Raw genomic sequence first — 18,142 nt, forward strand, 5'->3', positions numbered from 1 at the left:
GGATAAAACATTGATTTTGTTCTTGAAATGTTTCCATTTGAATGAGACAGCAAAGCAAAATCACAAGGCACATGCAAAATCTGAGTTTTTACCATGGATCAAATTTTTCTGGTCTGATTTGATGAACTCCTGCCTTGAACAGGTTTTACTAGCATACACAAAACAATCATTTAGTGCACTCTTACGCCAATGATAGACAACTTTATCTTCATACCACTGGTATTCGGTGAAAAGCCTCGGTTCTCCATCACTGTCTGGAAAGTATTGACTCCTGGATGCAAGACAGATGGTTAAATGTTAACAGTACCAAGAATGACACGAGCCAACAGCCTAATGACTTTTTGGATACTTGTAACCTCACAATATTCATCTCCTTTACCAATCATGAAACGTCATGTCTCAAACACAAATAAGAAGGCTTGAAAAATATCGAACTTGTTTCATCATCCCATTCACACCGGTTTGAAGGTCAAACTTTTCAATTTAAGATGGCTTTCAAAATTCATTCACATTTGCTACCAAGGAAATCTGTTTCTAACAAAACAAATACAAAACTCTAAGTGTTTCAATAGTTTAGCTCAATTGGTTTATGACCAATTAATTGGGACTTATTTTTTTAATTATCTTTATAATGTCAGACAGTGTGCATTGTCTGTACCACATCTGCAATACAATGCGCTCAAGTGAAAGTTTCCACCTAAAAGCAATCTAAACAAAAGGCAAAACAAAATACATTCAATCACAAGAGGGTTGTCACCTTAGAATGTGGAGGTCAAAAAGCGATGAACTGTTGCTATTTGTTTCTTAAATAAGTGCCTCTCCCAACTACTAGTGCTTTTTGCCAAATGTAAGGCAGCCCTGCTTTGTTTCAATACATTATTGATCCTTCAGCATATACATCTACGGTTGCTTGTCATCAGATTTTGGAGCCAGTGCCAGCAGTAAAGAGTTCCACTCATTTAGAGCACCCTCTCACCCTTTATCTGTTACATTGGAATACTTTGCACTGTGCCTGTGCCCATTTGCCAAGTTCAGATTTACATTTATTGTCGGTGAGAGTGCGCTCTCCCAGCTCATAGAAATGGCCCTTTTGCAGTGACCACTGGCTCGTCAACAAGCTTACAAATCAACTGGTCAGCGTTACATCTCACCATCAGCCCCAATAAACAATTTGTTTATGGAAGGATTCTGCTTCACAGTGACAACAATAATTTGTATAGACACCTCTACCATGAGCCCCCAGATTTTCAGGCAAGTCCAGGTCATGTTGTAAAAGGAAGCCTAATTAGCCTGCATCTGGGAAATGTATTTCAGCAAGCACTTAATGGCAAAAAACATTTTTACCCACACAAAGCAGCTAGCATCATTTCTAAATTTGTACACGGTTGCCACAAATACTGCAGATTAGCTCTCAGGAAAACGGCATCTACATTTAAAGAAGGAGAGTAGGGGTGAAGAGCTAAACACCCTAGTTGTGCCAGCAGGCGAACTGCAAGGAACCAGAGTCATATCCATCTCACAGAAGAAGCAAAGCGTACTGCCCCACATTAGCATCTTGAGAATCTTCTCAAATCTTGAAGAACCTAGGGTATGAGTAGAGTTGGCAGCAATGAGAACAGGAAACTGTCCCCTTGTTCATGGACATGTGATTCACCTACAGCTGCTTTCCAACAAACTGGAGACACAGAAGGAGTTTCTCGCTGGTCTTGGGTGGCTACTCATATAGAGAAGAAAAGTGCTGCAAAATGCTTAAAGCTCCTCAGTCACTTCCTAAACGATTCAATCTAACAGGTATAAAATTCTGTATGGTAAACAACTTGGCCCAGAACCCATATCATCAAGCTCCTCAGCCACTATCAAGACCACTTTCATCATCTGCATTGGTAAATCAAAAAAGTAGATGCCTGTAGGATAAACTCACAGGAAACCGGTCGAAACAAGTCGGAAAATATTGAGCTGGAGCATAGCAGGTCTAAAATCCAAGGTAGAGGATAAGGATATGGCTGTCCTTTGTAACCCAACAAGATATCTGCTGCTTTCAAGAAACGTGGTCTATAGATAACATCGGCTTAGAGGGTTACTCAACATATCACCTATTCGCAATTAAACAACAAAAAGGAAGACCAGTGGGAAGCCTTACCACTTGGATAAGAACGTCTGTTCTGGTAAATACTGAAACAATCCAACTACTGAAACAATCCAGACTATACTCAACAAAAATATTCAAATTATTCACTTAAAAAGCCAAGCATGGGCACTTGAGATTATAAACCTATACCCTCCACCAGGCAACTGTGCAAACCCTAAACCTAACCTTGTGTCTTTTAAGGATCACCTTTCGACGATGAGCCCAGAAGAACCGACAACACTTCAATTTGAAGCAATGCTGGGAGGTCCTTCACAGCTTAGGACATCAATACTAAGTTGCATGCACTATTCATGGATAAATTGTTAACTGATGAAGATCGAGCATGGGAGATACCGCCACCACCCATAGATCATTGTAAATGCACAAAGAAAGCTGAATTAATATTCAAAGCTTTAATAAAGGGAGGTCTGCGCCCGCTTAATGCCCAGACCAAATCAGATAACCTCCCTAAATTGACTTCAAACCGGTGCAAGACAAGGTGTTATCGATATGTCAAACACGGAAGAATGGCACCTCATTATCGACAAGGGAGTAATTAGCAGGCTTGAAAGTAATCATGATCCATTGCTCCTGCTTTTGCAACATCCAAATTCATGCTCCTTTGCATCAAATGCTCCTCAAATTGTAAGTGGCCAAAAAATTGCCTTTAATTCAAACAGGAAAAACATTACTAGGATTTATGACACTTACGTCACTAGCTCAAAATTGTTAATATTACATAGCCCAACATTAAAAGCACCCCTGAACAACGTGGAGCAACAACAGACCCAAATGCACAAGTTTGAGGCACTGCTGTCAAACAATTAGAGAGAGTATGAAACAAACCCCGCCTCTGCAAATCCTTCTCAGGGAGACCAGGACTGTTTAGACGAGGTGTGTGTGAGATATTAAAAAAACTGTCTCTGGCCTTAAAGAATCGATACCTGTGCGAAGGTAATGAACAGCATTTTCTGGAGAAAAGGAAACCGTATAAGGGGATATTAAAACACACAAAGTAGTACTATTCGCTTAAGCTATGGCAAGATCTATTGGACACAATATCCAAACGAAAACCAAAGAAATTCTGGGAAATCATTAGAAGCGTTTGTGAGGGTGTCCCAAAGAATCTGGAGCTGAACATTAGCCCACAACTCTGGATCAACAACTACAGCGCTCTGTATAAAAAAAAGATGTTGAGCTCCAGCCCAATGGGTTTATTGCCCCAGCACCACAATATCAAGCGATAGCAGTTGGCACTCAAAGCGCCACTGGGATAATGCAATGTAGAGATCTCAAAAGGAATTTAGAATCCAACCTAACCACTATCAATTATGAAGGCCCAAAATACTCGATCTCACATCACGTATCCTCAAAAACAGTCTATACATCTCTAATAAATCCTACGATCAGAGGGCAAAAGCAAAAATTCACTGAAGAGAAAGTGGGACAAGCAATTAAGTCACAAAAACTGCACAAAGCAGCTGGCCCAGACAAAATTCCCTTGGATGTCTTTCTAAACTAGTTAACTCTCTGGTGTCTGGTTTTAAACCGTAGCTTTAATACCAGCTGGTCCTTAGGAGACATTCCACGATCAAGGCGAAAATCAATAATCGTGCCTATTCATGAAAAGGGTCTGCGCGACCTTGTGACCAACTACCAGCCGATTTCATTGCTTGATGGTGCGGCTAAAATATTTGGAAAACTGCTTTATCCTCTTTACACCAATGGTTGGAAGAAATGGATCCAATATCACCATATAAAGCAGGCTTTGGGAGGAGTCATAGCACTGTCGCCAGGTTTTCAGATTGAATGTAATTTGCTCTAAATACACGTGCCTGAAAAATTCACCACTTTACCTGGTGTTTGTCGATCTCCAAACAACTTTCGAGATTGTTGATCGTTCCACATTATGGCAAATCTTAAGTGGATGAGTATTGCTGATAACATCTTGAAGCTCCTAATTGCACTGCATTCTGGTAACACCACAAGGATTAGATACAGCACCAGAGGTGATTACATAACCGCTATACCAATCCAGCGAGGTGTAAATCCAGGCAGCGTTCTAGCACCAACCCTCTTCAATTGCTACATAAACAATATTTTTACAGCTTGGAAGGACCTCAACCTGGATGTACCTAAATTATGCAATGACCAAATACCAATCTTACTCTTTGCGGACGACGCTGTACTGTTGCCAGAACAGATATCAATGCACTGCCTGCTTAAAGGTTTTGAGTCCTTTTGTCAGCAAGGAAATTGCCCATTAACGTTGGGAAAACAAAATACACGATTCTCAAGCAAAAGCTATGCCACTTTTAAGGTTTACAAAACACCCTTGAATCAAGTACCCACCTATGATTATTTAGGCATACGAATGGATCACAAACTTAAGTGGTCTCCACAGTTATCAAAAAGTACCATCACTCTGGCCCAGCAAGCTGGAGCGGTGTTGACATTGCAAATTCATGCTGCAATCAATTAGTGAAGTCAGCAATGTTACCCTACAAAATGAAAACTAGGACTGCTTTTCTATACGGCACCGAGATTTGGGGTCATAAGAAGACCACAGAACTACAAACCACCAAACATAATTACATTCGACGGCTATTACATCAGGGCTGCGGCATGCCAATATTGGCTCTGAGAACTGATCTAGGTCTGGAGAAAATTGAGGATTATACTTTCCCCATTTACAGATTCTATTTTTGGTAAATTCTGGTGGGGTTTTTTCAGTGTTTTCTAGTAATTTCAATAAGTAAAAAAAACACAGTGGTTATGGAGTACTTTCTTTTCTGTAACTCCAGTTCTGTAGTAGGGGTATCTCTGTTATAGTCATAATCTAGTGAATAGTCCCGCCCATGTGCGTGGACCCCGGAGCAATAAAAATAATCTCTAAAAGGTGACAAATCATGCAGACCTGCATACACCTTTAAGAGAGAATTTAATTTAAAGACAGATAATGCAGCCTATACCCACAGGCTACACTGTCCAGTACTTCAACTAGAATTCCACCAACATCCACAAACAGCACTGCCTGTCTAGTTTTTCTCCACATAGGAAAAAACCCTGCCTCTACCAGCAAAAGCCTCTGGAATGATAGAGAGGAAGGAGTGGACAGACAAGCCCCATAGGCTGCCATTATGTGGCTTGGAACAGGATACTGTGCCTTTAAGAAAACTTTCCAGTTTTCCAGAACTTTCCCCAGTATCCCAGAATGCCCAGCAGGTCCCATTTACTTTCAGTTCTTTTTTCCGGCTCCTGCAAGCAGGACCCTGGAGCATTGAGCTCTCCCCTTTTCAAGGGTTTATTGGAGATTTTGGCAATTTTTGTCACTTTTTGCTAGTGTTAGTAGCTGGTACTGTCAACATGCCTGGCTTGTTCGACAAGTGCCCGGAATGTGGTCGAAAGAAGGCTAAAACTGATCCACACGAGGTGTGCATAGGTTGCCTTCCCCAGTCCCACGTGCCTGAAAGCTGTACCATCTGCCACTCGTTCTCAGCCAGGACCCTGAGGGACAGAATGAAAATCAGGCTTCAAGTTCTGGAGGAGAGAAGACTGAAGGTATCAGGTGGGTCTGGAGGGGCTGATTTGGCCCATACTGAGGCCCCTGGGGGGCTCCCCAGAGGCAGGAAGACCAGTAAGCGCTCCCACTCCCCGTCGACGTCGAGGGCGTCGACGGCGACGTCGAGGAGGATGACCACCGTCTGTTCGCCGTCTCCCCAGGGCTCTGGGGAGAAGCGGCGTCGACGATCGCCGTCGAGGGACCTGAATAGGCCGCCGTCGACTACATCGGCGTCGTCGGCGACGACACCGTCGTAGGCCCCGTCCAGCGGTCGGCGTCGAGATCGGACCCGGCGTCGGAATTCGCCGTCGAGGGATCGCCGTTCGCCGTCGATGAAGAGGAAGAGAAGATCGACGTCGAGACGCTCGAGGTCGCCGTCGAGGCGGAGGTCGCCGTCGAGGCGGAGGTTGCCGTCGAGGAAGAGGGAGTCACCGGGATCGGTTTACTCGGTGGTGTATACGCCTCCTCGGATGCCTCCGTCGCCACCTCCTCTCCCGCCTCCGCCGACTCCTCTTCCACCACCTCCACCATCGCCGCCTCCACCGCCGCCACCTCCACCACCGCCACCTCAGCCGCTTCCACGCACTCCGGTGGGACCGCCGCCGGTTCCCCTGCGGTCGGTTTCCCTTCCAAGGTACCCGACTCCGCCGCAGGGGACCCCGAAGCCACGATGCCCGCGGTCGCCTGGACCGGCTAGACCGACGGACAGGCCGAAGCCGAAGAGGTCGCGCTCCCGCTCTCACAGGAGGAGAAGGTCACGGAGCCGTGGACGGTCCTCGTCGGACTCAAGACGACGCCGTAGGAGGTATAGGTCCAGGTCGCACATGCGCTCCTCGGACAGGGACCTTTCCCCGACGCTGTCGGACTCCCCGGGGACTAGGGTGTCTCCGGTGGACGACTTGGTCTCTTTCCAAGAGGTGCTGTTGCGAGGGGCTGCAAAGTTGGGTATCACGGTGACGGTTCCAACACCCACGACGTCCGTGATATTCGAGCCGCTTCATAAGAAACACCTGTCTCGCCCCCTACCGCCTCTTGTACCAGGACTGGTGGAACCCGCGTTGGAGCTGTTCCTCACTCCCGCGACGACGAAGGCCGCTCCCTCCAGGCTCATGAAAAAGTATAGGGCCCCGGAGTCGGATCCTTCCTTTTTGAGAGTGGACCCGAAGCCGGATTCGGTGATCGTGACGGCGGCAAGAAAACAACATGCGACCGCCCCGTCATCCACGGTTCCGCCTGACAAAGAAAGTCGCTGGCTGGATTCTGCGGGCAGGAAGGTGTGTGGGACCGCCGCCACCACCATGAAGGCGGCGAGTTGTAGAAGAGTAGGGTCTGCTTTCTATGTTCACCCCCACTTTTTGCTTTTGCTTTACTGGTTTTCGACTTAGATGTGGCTGTGGGCCTGCTAATCAGACCCACAGCCCTGCTGTTCTCTCTCTAAATTAATACTATGTACTTTAGGTGCATAACTCATTTGGATAGGATCACCTTATTGGCCCCTGTACAGTGTACCCTAGGTACCCAGGGCATAGGTGTACCCTAGGCCTACCAGGGGCTGCAGCATGTATTATGCCACCCCTGGCCTGGCCTTCCATTTTGACACAACTGGCTGATCACTCAGCTGGGGCAAGGTCGTGTAATCACCCCTTGCTTAGGTGTAGTATTCCTATACCTAACTTACATATAGACACATGTGTACCTATCAGTCACTCCTATGGCAGGCCTTGACAATCCTGGAGGCAGAGTGCTTGGTAACATGTGAGATGGTGCTCTAGCATGAGCTGAGCCTGTCTGCAGCTTTCGGAACCTTGTCCTTATAGCTGTTCTATGATATAGCCTACCATATACTCTTCAAGTGCCTTATAATCCTAGACGGTTATGGTAACTATGGTTTGGCTTTATCAAAACATGTCGTGTAAGGTGTCTAACACTGTGGAATAATACCCCCATGCCATTTCTGGACATGAGGATATTATTTCCCCCTTCTAGAGGGAAAGACATGTTAAAATCATACTTCAACTGTTAGCCTCTGACCAAAGCCTCAGCATCACAAAATGGATGCTGCTGCCACGACACAAGTCTGACCTCCTGCAGCTGGGAGTGATCCCAGCCAGGGAGGCCTGGACAATAGGTTTCCTGCTTGGGGAGGTGCTAGCACCTCCCCAGACAGCCTTTAGTGTATTGGGGCAGGGTGGGCTGAAAGGAATGAGACATGCCTGGGGCACACAAGGTGTTCCTTGCATAGTCCAGTTCAAACCGGCGCTGGGGCACTCCAGCCCCAGCTCTGGCGCGAAACTGGACAAAGGGAAGTGGGTGTAACCACCCCCTCCCAGGTCCCACCCATAAGGCGTGACCTAGCAGGTATCCCAGCCCCCCAGATTAGTATAAGAGTGGGAGTTGGGCCTCAAGACTTTAGATTATCCTGAACCTGCAAAACTGAACAGAAACTCTGGACCTTCGACATTCGACGAAAGAAGAAGACTGAAGAATCTCCCTTGTAGCCAAGGAGTGGCTACCCTGTGCAAACAGGCACCATCAAGAGACTACCCTTTGCTTTGCCCACGTTCTATGAGGAACCGACTGCAGAGCCTGACCAGAGCCTTGACTTCCAGACTTCTCCGACCCTGATCCACATCTACAGCAGAGCTGAGATCCGTGGAGGCGACGAGCGACGTGGGACCGGCTACCTGGAAAAAGTGGCTAGTAACTTAAAGCGCAGCTTCTGAGGTACCCTCGAAGTTGTGCACCGGGGATTGAGAAGCCCCAACCCCAAGCACCATCTGCACCGAAGATCAGCCCCCCACACTCCACGAGTCCTGCGTGGGGCCCTTCAGCATTTTCCTGCTTGCCGCGTCTGTCCGGTTGCTTGCCCGCTGGCTAGTGGCCTTTGTGACGACGCACCCTGAAATCTTCTGCGCTGGTTTGGCTCCTCCAGACTGGCTCCCGCTTCTCTGCAAAGAAGAAGCACCCCAGACCTTCCTGGTCTGCACCAGAAGCAAGTCCTTCGTTCTTCGTGGGTTCCGCTTGCCAAGGCTTGGTGAGTCCTAGTCCAACTTCGACACCGCCGACAGCAAGAGCCTTCGTGGGACAGCTCGCCTCCTGGTCCTGGTCGTCCTCGACGCTTCCTGGTCCTCCTGGCTGCAGCGACAAGCTTCACCTTCACCTGCAATCTTCCCGACATCGCCTGGTTCCTTCCTGGTTTCACGTGGTCACTGGCTAGTGACCTTGACTCTGTCCCTTCTGCTTGCAGGTTTCTTCTCTTCTTGATCCCAGCCTTGGGATCCACCTGACACTCTTCACTGACTGCCTGTCAGCATCTTTCTTCAGGCATCCATAGGAGTCGACGACGAAAACGACGCATCTTCACCCCTATGCACCCGCAGCCTGTGGGCTAGGTAACTTGGGTACTCCGGTGCTCATCAGGATAGTGACTATCCTAGTGTCTAGTTTTCAAGTCTCAACTTCCTAGCTACTCCGGAAGTGTCCTAAATCTACCGTTTTCTAAACTGTACTATTGCTATTGACTTTTACGCATTACGCGTGAGTGTTTCCACTCTGCACACGAATCCCGTGGGCCTCCCACTTCCTAACTAACGCTAGTGTAGTGTAGCCCCAGCGATTCCCTAGGCCTAGGCCTATTCTATTTCCGTGACAGTGGTTCTTATACCACTTACCTAGTATATGGTTTGCGTGGCCCCTAGGGCCTAACTGTATTACTTACCTGTGTGACTTAATGTATGCTTAAATAAGACTGTGTTGTACTTACCTCTAATCTCATAAAGAGTGCTGAGGGTTGCTTAGAATAAATACACTTTATTTTATATATATATCTGTTGTCCTTTCATTTGGTATTCAAGGGATTATATATGGTATCGCAGCTGGCTTCACATGCCATTCAGAGTTTAGCCTAAGACTGCTCTTGTCCATGCTACCACTAGGATAGCTGGTCTATAAGGTTGACTTTACAACCAATCACCATAAGGGTATTTGGACTGATATAAGGTGTACACTAGAACTAGTGACATCATACATCAGGCCAACTTCTCACACGAGTGCAGGGGCTTTGTTGGGCCGTTACGATCGGGCCCTGTGGGAGTCCCTGCAGCAATATGCGGACCTACTGCCACGGGACAAGAAGGAGGACTTCTTGGAGACGGTGCGCGAAGGCATGCTGGTTTCTAATCAAGTGATCAGCGCAGCGGCGGATGTGTCCTTATTGGCCGCCCACGCCTACTGTCATGGCGTCCACCAGCGGCGTCATTCGTGGTTGCGCCTGACGTCCCTCAAGCCAGAGGCGCAGCAACGAGTGGCCAACCTGCCCTTCTCAGGGAAAACCCTGTTCGGGAAGCATGCGGACGATGAGATGGCCCGCATGAAGGCGGAGGCGGAAACCCTGACGGCCGTCGGGTTGGAAAAGGCCGAAAAGAAGAAGCGCCCGTTCCAGAGGAGGTTCGGGTCTTCGGGCAGAGGGCGTGGGCAGGGCTCGGGACAGCAGCAGCAACAACAGCAGCAGTTCCGCAAGCTCTTCCAGAAGCGCCAGAGGGGTAAAGGAGGCCAGCAGGCTACTACCACGACCAAGGGCCCGGCCGGGTCTCGGCCCTGAGCGGCTACTTCCCCCTCAACCGTTACCCACTCCAGTGGGGGGAAGCATTCAATTTTTTCCGGCAGAGTGGAGAAAAATTACTCAGGACAAGTGGGTGCTGAATATTGTTTGCAATGGATACAGTCTTCGGTTTACCAGCCCGCCTCCAACGATTCCGCCGGTCAGCTCTCGATTCCAGCTGAGAGAGCTCCAGGCGGAGGCAGACATCTTGTTGAGAAAAAAAGCGGTAGAAGAGGTACCTCTGTCTCAAAAGGGAAGAGGTCTGTACTCTCGGTTCTTCCTCGTTCGCAAGAAGGACAAGAACGAGTTCAGGCCCATTCTGGATTTGCGGCAGGCAAACAAATGGATTCGCAGAGAGAAGTTCCGCATGCTTTCGTTGCACCAGATTTACCCTCAGCTGCAACGGGGAGACTGGCTCTGTGCCATAGATCTACAGGATGCGTACTTCCATGTGCCCATAGCGAGGAAGCACAGGAAGTTCCTGCGATTCCAAGTCGGCGCCAATCACTATCAATACACAGTACTGCCATTCGGGCTAAAATCTGCGCCCAGGACCTTTTCGAAGTGCATGGCGGTGGTGGCGGCACACCTGCGGAGGAACAAGGTGTTTGTCTACCCGTATCTGGACGACTGGCTGATCAAGGCATCATCCTTCGCGGGAGCGCAAGAACACTTCCGATGGACGTGCGAGCTCTTGCACAAGCTGGGGTTACACGTCAACATGTCCAAGTCGGTCACGACTCCGGTCCAGTGCATACAGTACCTGGGGGCCTCCATCGATACGCGGTCAGCAAGCATGTCTCCTTCGGAGGAGAGACGGTTTTCACTCCTTCGGAAGGCTCAGGACCTCAGGACTGCTCCATCGACGACAGTGAGGAAGGTGTCTTCTCTACTGGGATCGATGGCCTCCTGTATCTTCCTCACGCCTCACGCTCGGCTACACATGAGACCACTGCAGGAGTGTTTGGAGGATCAGTGGGATCAGAGGACAGGCTCTTGGGACGACAAGATACGTCTGTCGCTGCATGCTCTTCAGTCTCTGAAGTGGTGGTGTTCGGCGGGACACCTCCTCATGGGGGTTCCCTTCCACAAGGACATTCCCACGACGAGTGTCGTGACGGGTGCGTCTCTCCAGGGCTGGGGAGCGCATTCCGGGGACTTGCAGATTCAGGGAAAGTGGTCTGCTTTGGAATCGACGTACCACATCAATTTCCTGGAACTCAGATCTGTCTTCCTGGCACTGAAGGCCTTCCTTCCGTCCTTCCAGACCAACTCGCTGCTGATACAGACGGACAATACAACCACGATGTATTATCTCAACAAGCAGGGGGGGTCGAGATCGCGCACTCTGTCGCAGGAGGCGCAGGCGAACTGGCGCTGGCTGCTGGCCAGAGGACTGACGATTACGGCCACGCATCTGCCAGGAGTGCAGAATGCTCAGGCGGACGCCTTGAGCAGGCTGATTCAGGAAAACCATGAATGGGTCATAAACGACGAAGTACTAGGAGAAGTCTTCGCAAGGTGGGGGACTCCAGACGTGGATCTGTTCGCCACCGCCGAAAACAGCAAATGCCGAGACTTCGCATCCAGGTACTACCAGCGGGGGATGCTGGGGAATGCGCTATGGATCGATTGGTTAAACAGCTTTCTGTACGCTTTTCCACCCATTCCCCTGATTCCGGCGGTGCTCATCAAGCTGTCCCAGTCCAGGGCGCGGATGATCCTGATCGCCCCGGAGTGGCCCAGGCAGTGGTGGTTCACGGACCTTCTTCACCGGTCTCTCCTTCCTCACATGCGGTTGCCGTGCAGGCCGGACCTTCTCACGAAGTTCGGGGGGCGGATGGTGCACCCCAACCTCTCGTCTTTGAGTTTGGCTGCATGGCTCCTGAAATAGTGCAATATTGCCATCTGAATCTACCAGACAATTGTATGGACATTCTGAAGGCGTCTAAGCGACCTTCCACTAGAACATCCTATGCTTACAAGTGGAAGAGGTTCTGTATCTGGTGTAAGTCCAAGAACTTTGATCCGACAACATGTAAGGAAGATGTCATCCTTCCATACCTTTTACATCTGGCGCAGTCTGGCCTTAATTTCCATTCCATTAAGGTTCATCTGGCTGCTTTGACTGCTTACAGGAAATGCCCTTCACAGACTTCCTTCTTTCAGATCCCTGTGGTCAAGGATTTTTTGGAAGGCTTGAAGAAAGTGTTTCCTCCCGTCAGACTTCCCTCGCCTTCCTGGGACTTGAATGTGGTGCTGTCCAGACTGATGAAGGAGCCTTTTGAACCCATTCACAAGGCTTCATTGCAGCACCTATCCTGGAAGGCGGCGTTCCTAGTGGCCATTACATCGGCCCGCAGGGTGAGAACTTCAGGCATTATGTTGTCAAGAACCTTATACTGTATTTCATGCTGCTAAGGTTGTGATGCGTACTCACCCTAAATTTCTTCCTAAGGTTATCTCTGATTTTCATGTCAACCAGACCATAACTTTACCTACGTTCTTTCAGAATCCCTCTTCGCCAGCGGAAAGGTCTCTCCATTCCCTGGATGTTCGGAGGGTGTTGAAATTTTATCTGGATAAGACCAAGGATATTCGTAGGTCTGACCAATTGTTTGTTAATTATGGCTCAGTCAGGACTGGTCTTGCGACCTCTAAGCAGTCCATTTCTCGGTGCATTGTGTCCTGCATACAATTGTGTTATCAAAAGGCTAATAAGACCTTAGGGGGTAAACCTAAGGCTCATTCCACCAGGGGCAAAGCTGCCACGACGGCTTTGCTGCGTAATGTTCCGATTGCGGAAATCTGCAAGGCGGCCACTTGGAAGTCGGTCCATACCTTTGCTGCGCATTACTGTCTGGACACGGATGCCAGGGCAGATGCTCAGGTTGGGCAGGCTTCGCTGCGAAATTTGTTCGCACAGTAGTGGTAGTGTCTTGTGTGTTCTCCACCGCTTTTGTTGTGTGGGGATGGGCTTGCCATTCTATTCACTAGATTATGACTATACACAGAGATCCCCTACTACAGAAGGAGTAGTTTCTTTTCTGTAACTCCAGTTCTGTAGTAGGGGTATCTCTGTTATAGTCATAAGCGCCCGCCCTCCTCCCCGGTGGAGAGATACTTATTCATATGTAGAATGCTACAGGTCTGGCGTGCTACGCCTTCACAGCCCCTTCCTTTGGAAAGAGAACCATCAACTAAGTAACACAGTTGGGATGACTCTTTGATGCCACACAAAGTACAAAATGAGAAATATTTGCGTTTTAGTTCCTGCGCATAATAAAACAGTGCAACAAAAGGGACTAAAAAGTCAATAGCATTCTTCTTCAACTCTGAAGATTGTGAAGATGCTTTCCGCATACCATCTAACAAGTGGCAAGGATCTCTTTCAGGGAAGCACTTCAGCTCAGGTATCGATTTTGACAGGCCATCACACTACTTTTTCATAAACATAGCTGAATCACTGCAAATACAAACAATATCACTCCAATCTTTGTTGAACTTGGAAAGAAGCTTTTTGCAGCAGCATTTCTAGTGACACTGCGTTCCATGTTTTCCAAAAGTCTGGCATCATGTTTCCACCACTATCCCAGATGCTTGGTGATAGCACTCTTTTCACAAATATTTGTCACTATACCTTGCATTGAAAGTTTAAAAACTGAGGTGTTGGCAATTTACCTATCAATACTGACTCACTAGAAACTGGGGGCTGGTGTATCAAGGGTTTTTACTCATTCTCTGTGGGTAAATGTGATGGTACATATTGGGAAAGATTGTTATGAAACTAGCCATTTTACACATCAGTGAAAGAATCAAACAGCCAAAATATCAAATATGATTGATATTTCCTGATCCTATACAGTTTATAAAATAATGACCTAAAACATGCTTCTAAACCTTGAATCTTTAGACCAAAGACCACAAAACTGAAAAAAGCAAAAGAAAGAAAAAACAATATTTGTGTGACATCCCTAAACAACAAAACTCAAGCAGAATAATGTTAGCCAGTCTTACTTGCTGCTAGCCTGTATAACAAAGTTACATTGTATTGGCCCCTTCAGGAAGAAAAAAAATTAACACTGGTGAGGGCTATTTCCCTTTCGGTGGGGTTTTATCAGTTATTATAGGTTTAAACCTAAAACCGGACAGCCTAATTATACTACATTGGCTCCACTAAAATATTGGTTCCGCACATGGTCTTGGGATGAACTGCCATCATACAGACTCACTTTACAAGATATTATGAAACAAAAAGATCGTCACAAGCTACAGTGGTTTATTCATCTGTCAGATGTTCTGATCAGTAATGACCTGAAAGAATATTGGCTTCATCCTAAAACGATCATGAAGGGCAGTTTCGAAGTGGCAATGAAGGCATATTGGAACCACAAAAACTAAGTAAACTTTAGCCATTTAGGTTCCTTGTCAAAACTTTATTTTTCATTTAAACAAGATCTGGCTCCTTTCGATTGTATTGAGGCTATCTACCCGGTAGGAAAAAGATCTCCGTTTAACATTTCGACTGGGAACACTACTTATAGATTAGAACTTGTAAAGAGGCAGAGGTTTTCTGTATGAGAACTGATGACAGAGCTATCATAGTGGCTGTCTCAGCCTACTTTAATGCAGCATGAAAACAAAGACCAGAAGCACATTTAAAATTGAACGTTGATGTCTGTAAGGCCACCAAGGGGCCACAGGCTAGGTGATCAGTTGGCCAGTTGCCGCTTTTCGTCCTTAGTATATAGAAAGATCGAGTTTTTATTGGACCATGTCTAACAGAGTCCCATTAGACTAAAATAGCAGTCAAGCACCTAAACATTATTTACCACCTTGACTGGCAAGTAAAGCTTGCAAGGTTACACAGGTCCTATTTGCTGTAAGCAGGCACCTAAACTAGATAAATGCCTTAGAATCAAGTAGGCTTGGATCTAAAACCCTCCATTTTATATTGTATCTTGGAAAGAGGGGTTGATACTCACTACATAGTCTTGATTTGTTATAGTGTTGGAAATAGCTGGCATTTTTAGCACAGGAAGTTATAATTATTTATTGCCATTCCTCAAGATCACTATCACTTGAACGCGTATTGAATCACTATTGAACATAATTTATTCAGACTCTTATATACAAAACAAATTATATACATATTTAATTATGTGCGCTTTTGAGTCTTAATTTGTACTCTTAAGCTTAAACTCCACACACCACTATGTGAACCTGTATTATGATCACCTACTCTGGTTCAATCAAGAGAAACAATTTTTCAAAATGGTACACTGATTTTTGTAAATCAAGTCATTTACACAGTTTTAAAGGATTATGGACTATATTGTATCATTTTATTTGCAGAAATCTTTATGAAAATAATATGTTATATAAAGAAAAAATAATTGTTATGGCCAGTGTGCTGATAAACATTTGCATCTGAATTGCCAGGGATGTGGTGCATAGTGCGATAAGCATGTTGCTCGGCATCTGGAATGTATTATTCTCAATAATAGCCAACACATTAGTCAACATTATTAGTGGGGACCAGTTCTCACTATTAATTCAAATACCCGGAAGCCAGGCTGCTGTAATTGGGAGCCATCTAATTTGTCAACAAAAAAAAAGGTGGCTTTGTTGCTGATAAAGATTGCGTTCCAGCTCTGTGACTAGAAAAATAAGGACTTTGGGGGCCTGTATGATGACTTTCATTTCAGAGACTCTTAATGTGCTGTGGATCCTCTCCTTACCATAAGTTGTGGAATTTGACCAGCAGTTTCAACAAGAAGCGTTTGTTTGGGCCTAGGCTAAGTCAGGAAAACATCCATGCTCAGTAAAAGAAGTAAAATGTGTAGGACAAAATTCTGACTAATCAAGCTAGTTGTGGTCTCCAGTGGGGTTTATACCTTTGGACAGTTACTGTGATAATGCATTACAGAGTAATGGCCAAAAACTGAAGAAATAGTTTTTGGCAATCCAAATGTGGCAAGAGAACTTTGAAAATTAAAGGCAATGTAACACAAATGGTTATTACGTATTTATATCTTGGAATAAGTACATTCTGGAAAATTACCACCAATGAACAATCAGGTGAAACTACTGCTTTGTGACTAAAACGCTGTAATGCTAAATTTGGAGGTCCCTGTATTTTAACTTTTCAAAAAGCTCCTAATGTAAAAAGAGATCAAGCTCAAACATAAGCAGATCTAATATGGTACTTGGAATCAAATACTAACTTGGATAAAACAGAACAGGATGTAAAACATAGTACTCAAAGAAAAAGTTCCACTGCTGAAATAGGAATGGAGTTTGGGCCAACATTCATTAGTGAAATTGCACTAATTCATGTCAATTATATGACCCAGTAGCTCAGATATCCCACCTGCATGTGCCCTATTTGGACTACCTTTTAAGCTGTTGAACAAAAAGGGTTAGCTATAAAATGGTGGAACGAGGTATGGCTACACTGGGGGTGGGAGAACTGACCCTTGAAACACACAAAAGGTGATTGGAGGTAGCTTCCAATAAGTAACCACTGGCAATAGCTCAGGGTAGCACTCCAACCCATTGTTCTTTTGCTCACCATGCCACCTCAGTGTGGACCCGGCCATATGCAAATCAGTCCTGACCCTGCTCCTCATGGAAGCAGTCCAGCTCGAACTGCCAAGCCAGGTCCTACCTGAACTGTAACAAAAGCAACTCAGAACTGGCACAGCTTGGTTCCAGTGAGACAGTGAGCATGGAACCACATCTTGCCATACCCATGCCACTTACAGGGGTAAATGAAACACACAAAAGGTGATGGTAGGCTGCTTGCAATAAGATCTGACCCTTTATCAAGATGACACAATGGGCGCTTTAAAAATATTTTTTAAACTAGATGTGATTCAGTCTTATTATAAATTTCACACAGTAACTACATTTAGAAAGATAGTCTTTCTAATTGGTGCTTTCTCACAACTATGAGATTCAGCTTATTTCCCTCCTCTTTTGTGGAGGCAGAGTTTGATATGCTGATATTCCAAACCTTGAACAAAGATACAATTTATTTACTAAACAAATGGATTTTACCCTCGGCAGGGGAAAGAATAAAGAAAAGTATATTTTCCCTGAGACTTTTCTTACCGTAGGCACTAGCAAATTCCCCTGGTCCTGGATAGAATGGGCTCGGGCCTGGTGGTTGTACAGAATACTGTTGTGGAGGTCCAACATACTGAGGAGCACTGTGCCGGTACTGGGAGGGAAACAGAAGAGAACATTAAAGGAAGGCTCAAGTGTGGCACACACAAGCAAATGTGACAGTCCCTTGGTATAAGCATTTTGCTTAGTTGTAATAGTAATTTAAAACTTCTATCCTAACCTTGTTAATGTTATTTTGAATGGTGCCTTACTATAACAACAATATTTCTGGTACAGACAATTTCATTTCAGATTTCTCTCCTTATGAATATCTTCGAGATACCAGACTGGATCTGGAAGCTTCTTCCCCAACAACCGCTCTTCTGTGTCACCATGTGGTATAATGCTGATTCAGCTACGAACCAAACTACCCGATGTGAAAACATTGGGTTTTAAACAAGCCTGACAAGACATAACCGAGGCCTGGAAGGCAGATAAGAGAGCTCAGAACAATAACCGGCAAGCATTGCTAGAGACCTATGACAAGGTTCCCTCCAATCGTCTGGTGTGCGCGAGTACTTTTAGTCACCTAAGTACCACGATAAAAAAAGCTATCAATTCCCACTGGCGCATTTTGAATAAAGGCAAGAAGGTGTGTGAGACCCCTCTTTGCATTTAAACGTAGCAGGGGTGTGGAATTTAATCAAATATCTACTTGTCCGTGGGACAGGTAGCTTCATAA

At 46.2% G+C, this 18,142-nt stretch overlaps 1 protein-coding gene across 19 annotated transcripts in view; it reads right to left on the reverse strand.

Annotated features, from left to right (window-relative positions):
- Nucleotides 1-18,142, reverse strand: part of EIF4G3 (eukaryotic translation initiation factor 4 gamma 3) — a 1,568,346-nt gene that overhangs the window by 1,028,570 nt on the left and 521,634 nt on the right. For 18 of the 19 annotated variants that reach the window (XM_085608969.1, XM_085608978.1, XM_085608977.1 and 15 more), the window contains 2 exons: nucleotides 17,407-17,515; nucleotides 215-271 (listed from right to left, as the gene is read on the reverse strand). In XM_085608969.1, the coding sequence (XP_085465095.1) occupies nucleotides 215-271; nucleotides 17,407-17,515 (166 nt within the window). Of the gene's footprint in view, nucleotides 1-185; nucleotides 272-17,406; nucleotides 17,516-18,142 lie in introns of all 19 variants that reach the window. The other variant, XM_085608985.1, reaches the window with a different exon arrangement.

Source organism: Triturus cristatus, chromosome 1_2, assembly GCF_964204655.1.
Source record: "Triturus cristatus chromosome 1_2, aTriCri1.1, whole genome shotgun sequence".
NCBI lineage: Eukaryota > Metazoa > Chordata > Amphibia > Caudata > Salamandridae > Triturus > Triturus cristatus.